This window comes from Leptodactylus fuscus, chromosome 11 (assembly GCF_031893055.1).
Source record: "Leptodactylus fuscus isolate aLepFus1 chromosome 11, aLepFus1.hap2, whole genome shotgun sequence".
NCBI classification, from domain to species: domain Eukaryota; kingdom Metazoa; phylum Chordata; class Amphibia; order Anura; family Leptodactylidae; genus Leptodactylus; species Leptodactylus fuscus.
This window is the reverse complement of record NC_134275.1, coordinates 12,440,140-12,450,814: the sequence shown is the minus strand read 5'-3', so window position 1 is coordinate 12,450,814 and position 10,675 is coordinate 12,440,140. Positions and strand designations below refer to the sequence as shown.

At 48.1% G+C, this 10,675-nt stretch overlaps 1 protein-coding gene and 1 long non-coding RNA gene across 2 annotated transcripts; both read right to left on the bottom strand.

Moving 5' to 3' along the window:
* Nucleotides 1-546: 546 nt before the first annotated feature.
* Nucleotides 547-1,786, bottom strand: LOC142184756 (ribonuclease inhibitor-like). The gene is made up of 3 exons (XM_075259818.1): nt 1,774-1,786; nt 1,357-1,580; nt 547-1,093 (listed from the first exon to the last, which is right to left on the bottom strand). Exons 2-3 carry the CDS (start codon nt 1,509-1,511, stop codon nt 547-549), a joined length of 702 nt encoding a protein of 233 aa, XP_075115919.1. The 5' UTR covers nt 1,512-1,580; nt 1,774-1,786.
* A 5,438-nt stretch (nt 1,787-7,224) lies between these two features.
* On the bottom strand, nt 7,225-10,443 carry LOC142185364 (uncharacterized). The gene is made up of 3 exons (XR_012711867.1): nt 10,239-10,443; nt 9,472-9,879; nt 7,225-7,396 (listed from the first exon to the last, which is right to left on the bottom strand). It is a non-coding gene; the product is annotated as an uncharacterized LOC142185364 (long non-coding RNA).
* Between the last annotated feature and the right edge of the window lie 232 nt (nt 10,444-10,675).

The window sequence follows — 10,675 nt, the reverse complement described above, 5'->3', positions numbered from 1 at the left end:
GGGTGCGTCCATCAAAACTTCCAGTCTCTTGGGTAGTGTCCATCAGAGCTTGCAGTCTCTTGCATTGTGTCCATCAGAGCATGTAGTCTCTTGGGTTGTTTCCATCAGAGCTTGCAGTCTCTTGCGTTGTGTCCATCAGTGCTTGTAGTCTCTTGGGTTGTTTCCATCAGAGCTTGCAGTCTCTTGCGTTGTGTCCATCAGTGCTTGTAGTCTCTTGGGTTGTGTCCATCAGAACTTTCAGTCTCTTGGTTGTGTCCATCAGAGCATGCAGTCTCTTGCATTGTGTCCATCAGAGCATGTAGTCTCTTGGGTTGTTTCCATCAGAGCTTGCAGTCTCTTGCGTTGTGTCCATCAGTGCTTGTAGTCTCTTGGGTTGTGTCCATCAGAACTTTCAGTCTCTTGGTTGTGTCCATCAGAGCATGCAGTCTCTTGCGTTGTGTCCATCAGAGCTTGTAGTCTCTTGGGTTGTGTCCATCAGAGTATGCAGTCTGTCTTTGGGGTGCGCCACGTGTCCAGTCTTTCTAGGCCGCCTGCAGATGTTCTTGGTCACCTGGATCTGTTCGCCAGTGAGCGGTTTATGGCGTCGATGGTCCCGGCACTGATTGGGTTGTTCTCCAGGCTGATGCTGGTGAGGAGACTGCCGACCCGCAGGCTTTCTATAATGGCGCGTCCCCCCTCCTCCCCTATATCATTACTGTCCAGGTCTAGGCTCCGCAGGCTGTGGTTCACCTGCATGACTTCAGCCACCAGTTTGGCCCCAGGGTCCCCCAGGCTGTTCTCATCCAGCAAGAGGTGAGTGAGGTTTGTGTTCTCCTTAATTGCATCAAACAGTTCTGCCCAGACATCAGTCGATGCCACCGAGCTCTGTGCCAGGCAGAGATGTCGGAGTGGTGGGTTACGCTTCAACAAGTTGGCGACACTCCTGAGGCCTTCACTGTCCATCTGATTCCCCCCTATATCCAGTTCTGTTAGCTGAAATCCTGAGATGTGAGGGGACAGGTCACTCGGCCCCCCCCAGACTGCAAACCAAAGATCAGAAAGGCCAGCCATGATCGTCTGAACACCGGCCGCACCCAAGTGGTTTCCGTATAACCTGTGGGAAGAAGCAGACAACAAAGACCATGTGACTGCAAGATACAAGGACACAACTAGGGGGCCCCATTAATACTCATCAGGCGAGGGCCCTTTAAATAACAGCCTGCTTGCTGAGGGTCTCCCACCCAGGGCGGGTCCTATTCCCACTAGACTCATTTTATGCCCTAACCAGCTCTAGACCCAGGACTGTCCCGCTGGGTGTTGTAGTTGTTCTCCAGGTGTTTGTCTCTATTCTTAGGGTGACTTGTAGTCTGGACTCACAGAAGGCTTTTCACACATGGCTTGTCCCGTAGCAGGCGGACCATCGTCTTGGCTCCATTGGGACCGATCTCGTTGAGATTCAGGTTGATGGTCTCCACCGCAGACTTGCTGGTGCTGATGGCAGGGGCGAGGTGGTGGAGGAGGGCGTCCGTCATGCCAGTATTCCTGAGGACAAGCTCATGCACCTCATCACATTCCTGGAGAACCGCAATCAGGTCTGCGATCTGAAGGAAAGACCAGTCAGGATCCAGGGATGTGTGATATATCGGCGAGTACAGTGCCAGGAGTGGTAACAGAGCCACCATCAATCTACTAATCTAACAAGTCCTCACCCCCAGTAATACAGTGGGCAATGAGCCCAGGGGGAGATGATGTGGATTCTGTTTTCTGGTAAATATAGGGTAGTCCAAGTCTCACCTGACTCACAAGACCCTCCGAGATCTGCTCCTGACTCAGTACTGCCACCTGCTGCTCCAGAACTGTAAGTGAAGAGCAAGATATATGGTAAGAATCAACTTCTGTGTAATATCACTGATATCTGACGTCACCTCCTGTATACTATCACTGATATCTGATGTCATCTCCTGTATAATATCACTGATATCTGATGTCACCTCCTGTATAATATCACTGATATCTGATGAGGTCACCTCCTGTATAATATCACTGATATCTGATGAGGTCACCTCCTGTATAATATCACTGATATCTGACGTCACCTTCTGTATAATATCACTGATATCTGACGTCACCTCCTGTATAATATCACTGATATCTGATGTCACCTCCTGTATAATATCACTGATATCTGAGGTCACCTCCTGTATAATATCACTGATATCTGATGTCATCTCCTGTATAATATCACTGATATCTGATGTCACCTCCTGTATAATATCACTGATATCTGATGAGGTCACCTCCTGTATAATATCACTGATATCTGATGAGGTCACCTCCTGTATAATATCACTGATATCTGACATCACCTCCTGTATAATATCACTGATATCTGATGTCACCTCCTGTATAATATCACTGATATCTGACGTCACCTCCTGTATAATATCACTGATATCTGACGTCACCTCCTGTATATCACTGATATCTGACGTCACCTCCTGTATAATATCACTGATATCTGACGTCACCTCCTGTATAATATCACTGATATCTGACGTCACCTCCTGTATACTATCACTGATATCTGATGTCATCTCCTGTATAATATCACTGATATCTGATGTCACCTCCTGTATAATATCACTGATATCTGATGAGGTCACCTCCTGTATAATATCACTGATATCTGATGAGGTCACCTCCTGTATAATATCACTGATATCTGACGTCACCTCCTGTATAATATCACTGATATCTGATGAGGTCACCTCCTGTATAATATCACTGATATCTGATGAGGTCACCTCCTGTATAATATCACTGATATCTGACGTCACCTCCTGTATAATATCACTGATATCTGACGTCACCTCCTGTATAATATCACTGATATCTGATGTCACCTCCTGTATAATATCACTGATATCTGAGGTCACCTCCTGTATAATATCACTGATATCTGATGTCATCTCCTGTATAATATCACTGATATCTGATGTCACCTCCTGTATAATATCACTGATATCTGAGGTCACCTCCTGTATAATATCACTGATATCTGATGTCATCTCCTGTATAATATCACTGATATCTGATGTCACCTCCTGTATAATATCACTGATATCTGATGAGGTCACCTCCTGTATAATATCACTCATATCTGATGAGGTCACCTCCTGTATAATATCACTGATATCTGACATCACCTCCTGTATAATATCACTGATATCTGATGTCACCTCCTGTATAATATCACTGATATCTGATGTCACCTCCTGTATAATATCACTGATATCTGACGTCACCTCCTGTATATCACTGATATCTGACGTCACCTCCTGTATAATATCACTGATATCTGACGTCACCTCCTGTATAATATCACTGATATCTGACGTCACCTCCTGTATACTATCACTGATATCTGATGTCATCTCCTGTATAATATCACTGATATCTGATGTCACCTCCTGTATAATATCACTGATATCTGATGAGGTCACCTCCTGTATAATATCACTGATATCTGATGAGGTCACCTCCTGTATAATATCACTGATATCTGACGTCACCTCCTGTATAATATCACTGATATCTGGCGTCACCTCCTGCATAATATCACTGATATCTGACGTCACCTCCTGTATAATATCACTGATATCTGACGTCACCTCCTGTATAATATCACTGATATCTGACGTCACCTCCTGTATAATATCACTGATCTCTGATGTCATCTCCTGTATAATATCACTGATATCTGACGTCACCTCCTGTATAATATCACTGATCTCTGATGTCATCTCCTGTATAATATCACTGATATCTGATAATGTCACCTCCTGTATAATATCACTGATCTCTGATGTCATCTCCTGTATAATATCACTGATATCTGATGTCATCTCCTGTATAATATCACTGATATCTGATGTCACCTCCTGTATAATATCACTGATATCTGACGTCACCTCCTGTATAATATCACTGATCTCTGATGTCATCTCCTGTATAATATCACTGATATCTGATGTCATCTCCTGTATAATATCACTGATATCTGATGTCACCTCCTGTATAATATCACTGATATCTGACGTCACCTCCTGTATAATATCACTGATATCTGACGTCACCTCCTGTATAATATCACTGATCTCTGATGTCATCTCCTGTATAATATCACTGATATCTGATAATGTCACCTCCTGCATAATATCACTGATATCTGATGTCACCTCCTGTATAATATCACTGATATCTGACGTCACCTCCTGTATAATATCACTGATATCTGACGTCACCTCCTGTATAATATCACTGATCTCTGATGTCATCTCCTGTATAATATCACTGATATCTGACGTCACCTCCTGTATAATATCACTGATCTCTGATGTCATCTCCTGTATAATATCACTGATATCTGATAATGTCACCTCCTGTATAATATCACTGATCTCTGATGTCATCTCCTGTATAATATCACTGATATCTGATGTCATCTCCTGTATAATATCACTGATATCTGATGTCACCTCCTGTATAATATCACTGATATCTGACGTCACCTCCTGTATAATATCACTGATCTCTGATGTCATCTCCTGTATAATATCACTGATATCTGATGTCATCTCCTGTATAATATCACTGATATCTGATGTCACCTCCTGTATAATATCACTGATATCTGACGTCACCTCCTGTATAATATCACTGATATCTGACGTCACCTCCTGTATAATATCACTGATCTCTGATGTCATCTCCTGTATAATATCACTGATATCTGATAATGTCACCTCCTGTATAATATCACTGATATCTGACGTCACCTCCTGTATAATATCACTGATATCTGATGTCACCTCCTGTATAATATCACTGATATCTGATAATGTCACCTCCTGTATAATATCACTGATCTCTGATGTCATCTCCTGTATAATATCACTGATATCTGATGTCATCTCCTGTATAATATCACTGATATCTGATGTCACCTCCTGTATAATATCACTGATATCTGATGTCATCTCCTGTATAATATCACTGATATCTGATGTCATCATCTGTATAATATTACTGATATCTGATGTCATATCCTGTATAATATCACTGATATCTGATGTCACCTCCTGTATAATATCACTGATATCTGACGTCACCTCCTGTATAATATCACTGATATCTGACGTCACCTCCTGTATAATATCACTGATATCTGACGTCACCTCCTGTATAATATCACTGATATCTGATGTCACCTCCTGTATAATATCACTGATATGTGACGTCACCTCCTGTATAATATCACTGATATCTGACGTCACCTCCTGTATAATATCACTGATATCTGACGTCACCTCCTGTATAATATCACTGATATCTGACGTCACCTCCTGTATAATATCACTGATATCTGACGTCACCTCCTGTATAATATCACTGATATCTGACGTCATCTCCTGTATAATATCACTGATATCTGACGTCACCTCCTGTATAATATCACTGATATCTGACGTCACCTCCTGTATAATATCACTGATATCTGACGTCACCTCCTGTATATAACAGTGTCCTGTACTCATAGTCATGTTGGTTGTTGTTTAGGCTTGTGACGCCGCACCTGTGATACCGCTGGGGTTGTCGGTGCTGTCACTGGAGTCGCTCAGTTCCACCTCTGAGTATACGTTCCGCTCGCTGGCTGCCGTCATCAGTCTTCTGTGAATTTCCCGCACTGCACACAATGGTGAGAGACGGTTATTACCTATGTTACATTGTTACTAGAGATGAGTGAGTACTGTTCGGATCAGCCGATCCGAACAGCACGCTCGCATAAAAATGAATGGACGTAGCCGGCACGCGGGGGGTTAAGCGGCCAGCCAACGTCAAAGCGGAAGTACCAGGTGCATCCATTCATTTCTATGGAGCGTGCTGTTCGGATCGGCTGATCCGAACAGTACTCGCTCATGTCTAATTGTTACACTTCTGCGGTTCCCATATACAGAGTATATACAGTCAGCGCCCCCTAGTGGCAGGGGGTTTGTGTCTCTGAATGATGATGGTCGTCACAGACGTCTGGGTCAATTTTTGCAGGTTCTCAGACATTTACTGGGGCTGGTGCACTATACTAGAATTTTGGGTTGGGACACTGATCCAGAGACTTGGGTGGAATCTTCCACTATATGGGAGACTTGCTGTCCACGGCAAGGGGGATTTACCTCTGGTTTATCGTGGTTAGACTTTAGTTTCCATCCAACATTATCAGGTATGTTACTATGTAGCCCCCCTCCCCTATGTTACTATGTATATATAGTGCCGCCCCCCTCCCCTGTTACTATGCGTTGCACTCGTGTAGCAGGGTCTCTACCTGAACCATTAGGCCCCTCCTCCACTTGGCGACTCCCAGGATCCATGTCCTGCTCTCCATTCGCTGCTCCGGACTCTCCTTGGTCTCTAGATATTTTGTTCTTAGTCCTTCTGGGTATATGTGCGGCTCCGGCTCTGCTGTGTACAGGGGCCCCGGGGATCCTGCCCTCTATTGCGGCCTCCGGCTGCTCCGATTTCTCTTCTTTCAGTGATTGTGTTCTGCAGTTTGTTCTAGAACCTGAGGGGGGGGGGGGGGGGAATACGTTCTAGGATTAGTTAGTCCTGCACATCCTCTGTCCATGTAGCAACGTCACTAACAATCCCTGTAGGGGCAGCACTGCTCCAGTCACACCCAAAGCTGCTGACAATCCCTGTAGGGGCAGAACTGCTCCAGTCACACCCAGAGCTGCTAACAATCCCTGTAGGGGCAGCACTGCTCCAGTCACACCCAGAGCTGCTAACAATCCCTGTAGGGGCAGCACTGCTCCAGTCACACCCAGAGCTGCTAACAATCCCTGTAGGGGCAGCACTGCTCCAGTCACACCCAGAGCTGCTAACAATCCCTGTAGGGGCAGCACTGCTCCAGTCACACCCAGAGCTGCTGACAATCCCTTTAGGGGCAGCACTGCTCCAGTCACACCCAGAGCTGCATGCAGAAGCCTCAATGACTAGCTAAGCAAACCCAGTGCCAGTCATGATGAAGGAAGCTGTTACCCAGCTTTCCCAGCAATGTGAGGGTCAGCAAGGGGGGTTCTTAGTAATATATGGGAAGGGGAGCTATGGCTGATGTCTATGGAGTCTTTATATGGGGTGGTAGTGCTGGTAGACTTCTTACCTCTTCTCCTCCTCCTTGGTTTCAGTTGCACTTTATTCTCTTGCTCGGAGTCGGATTCTTCCTTTCTCTGTGTTTTCTTCTTCTTTAGCCTCCTCTTCCTCACTGAGGGAGTGGACTGTGTGTTGGGAGGAACGGGGTAGAGGTTGTTGTGGGGTTCCCATATGTAGGCCTCCATGTTTCTCATTGTCTCCGCCTTGTGATTGGCTGCAATATCCGACCCATTATTAATTTTAACGTTTGTCCCCTTTCTGGATCTGCACATTAACCATAGCGAGGCCCTGGAGCCCACAGGGATAATGGGGTCTACGTGTGGTAGCGGGCTTGTTCATGGTAACCGGATCTGAGTGTGATAGCCTGGATGGGGTAGTGGGCTTGTTCATGGTAATGGAGTCTGGATGGGGTAGTGGGCTTGTTCATGGTGCCGGGGTCTGGATGGGGTAGTGGGCTTGTTTATGGTAATGGAGTCTGGATGGGGTAGTGGGCTTGTTCATGGTAATGGAGTCTGGATGGGGTAGTGGGCTTGTTCATGGTGCCGGGGTCTGGATGGGGTAGTGGGCTTGTTTATGGTGCTGGGGTCTGGATGGGGTAGTGGGCTTGTTTATGGTGCTGGGGTCTGGATGGGGTAGTGGGCTTGTTCATGGTGCCGGGGTCTGGATGGGGTAGCGGGCTTGTTCATGGTAATGAGGTCTGGATAGGGTAGTGGGCTTGGTCATGGTGCTGGGTCTGGATTGGGTAGTGGGCTTGTTCATGGTGCTGGGGTCTGGATGGGGTAGTGGGCTTGTTCATGGTGCCAGGGTCTGGATGGGATAGTGGGCTTGGTCATGGTGCTAGGGTCTGGATGGGGTAGTGGGCTTGTTTATGGTGCCGGGGTCTGGACGGGGTAGTGGGCTTGGTCATGGTGCTGGGGTCTGGACGGGGTAGTGGGCTTGGTCATGGTGCCGGGGTCTGGATGGGGTAGTGGGCTTGGTCATGGTGCCGGGGTCTGGACGGGGTAGTGGGCTTGTTCATGGTGCTGGGGTCTGGATGGGGTAGTGGGCTTGGTCATGGTGCCAGGGTCTGGATGGGGTAGTGGGCTTGGTCATGGTGCCAGGGTCCGGATGGAGTAGTGGGCTTGTTCATGGTAATGGAGTCTGGATGGGATAGTGGGCTTGGTCATGGTGCTAGGGTCTGGATGGGGTAGTGGGCTTGGTCATGGTGCTAGGGTCTGGATGGGGTAGTGAGCTTGTTCATGGTGCTGGGGTCTGGATGGGGTAGTGGGCTTGGTCATGGTGCTAGGGTCTGGATGGGGTAGTGGGCTTGGTCATGGTGCTAGGGTCTGGATGGGATAGTGGGCTTGGTCATGGTGCTGGGGTCTGGATGGGGTAGTGGGCTTGTTCATGGTGCTGGGGTCTGGATGGGGTAGCGGGCTTGTTCATGGTAATGGGGTCTGGATAGGGTAGTGGGCTTGGTCATGGTGCCGGGTCTGGATGAGGTAGTGGGCTTGTTCATGGTGCCGGGGTCTGGATGGGGTAGTGGGCTTGGTCATGGTAATAGAGTCTGGATGGGGTAGTGGGCTTGGTCATGGTGCCGGGGTCTGGATAGGGTAGTGGGCTTGTTCATGGTGCTGGGGTCTGGATGGGGTAGTGGGCTTGTTCATGGTGCTGGGGTCTGGATGGGGTTGTGGGCTTGTTTATGGTGCTGGGGTCTGGATGTGGTAGTGGGCTTGTTCATGATGCCAGGGTCTGGATGTGGTAGTGGGCTTGGTCATGGTGCTGGAGTCTGGATGGGGTAGCGGGCTTGGTCATGGTGCTGGGGTCTGGATGGGGCAGTGGGTTTGGTCATGGTGTTGGGGTCTGGATGGCGTGGTGGGCTTGGTCATGGTGCTGGAGTCTGGATGGGGTAGTGGGCTTGGTCATGGTGCTGGAGTCTGGATGGGATAGCGGGCTTGGTCATGGTGCTGGGGTCTAGATGGGGCAGTGGGTTTGGTCATGGTGTTGGGGTCTGGATGGCGTGGTGGGCTTTGTCATGGTGCTGGGGTCTGGATGGGGCAGTGGGTTTGGTCATGGTGTTGGGGTCTGTATGGCGTGGTGGGTTTGGTCATGGTATTGGGGTCTGCCATTGTCCACGTTGTGTATGTTATCAGTCAATTGCCCGATCACTATACAATAGTTGCTGCTCATTACTAAGAAGACCCCGTTGGTACGGTGTGAGCTGGGACAAATAGGGTGGGTGGATGTTTTGGGGTCTCAGTATGACCTTGCTATATAAGTTCCTCACACCTGGTTGAAGTGGTAACTTACCCTTCTCCTGACTGAGGGCGGACCCCTCGCCAGTGCTGCCTGATGACTGTTTCCTTCCAGATCTTGTTTTGAATTTCTTGTTGAGCTGGCCACATCTAGAAGACACAACACCAGTGACCCCTGCCCTGTCCACTCCTCAGTTATAGGGTGACTGTACCTCATACAGAGCCCTCCTAAATTCACACCATGACCTCTGATCTATTAGGCCCGCTCCCCCACCATACCTGTAACAAGGCCTCCCCCCGCTCAGCTGGGTGATTTGGAAGCAGCCTCGTCTTCCCTGCTGGAACCCCACATGGTGGCGATATTCACAGCACCAGCTGATCCGCGCCGCGATGAGCCCATTGATGTAGATGCTGGCACTGAAGGGATATCCGTAGTGACGGCGTGAGATGATGTGGAACGAGTCTGAGGCAGAGGATAGATGTTTGAATGCATAGAACTACAACTCCCAGCATGCACCAACAGAGTCCTGGGTAATGTGTGACATATAAAAGACAGGGGAAGGTACCCTGACTTTCCTCGTAGGAGCAAGGGGACTTACACTTCAGGCTCACCCTTGTGGAGGAGGGGACCATATTGAGATCTAAACCCTAGTGGAGCATTCACCCATGTAGGAGAGGCGGGATCTTACCATGACCCCGCCCATGAGGAGCCCCTACCTCCTTCCCTCTTCCCCATGGAGGAGGAATCTCACCATGACCCCGCCCATGAGGAGCAGGTTTGGGAGTGGTACTGGTGTCTTGACGTGGTCCTGTGGCACTTACCTCCAGGACTCAGGTAACCTTTGTACACACAGATGCTCTCGCCCCCGCAGATCTGCTGGAACATGCTGAGCTCGTCCTTGGGGTTGATGATCTCGCTGGTCATGGAGAAGCCGCTCCCCAGATACCGCAACGTCATCTTCACGTTCGATCGCATATTTAACGTTTGCGGTGTTATTTTATTGTTACAGTCAAAAGCAGATGGAGAATTCTGGAGGAGGAGAGGACGGAGTAAGCGCAGATCATCATGGCGTCTTATACTACGACTTAGCCCCTCCCACTAGTGCGACTACATGTAAGCGTGGCACTGGCTTGTAATGTGGACACTTGCCTGCCCCCCGGAGAGGGTGGGTATTGCCGGACTCTTCACCCGTAGAGCTCGTTGAATCAGTGGTGTAGCGTAGTCGATGCTGAAGTTCACGGTGTCCATAATCATAGAC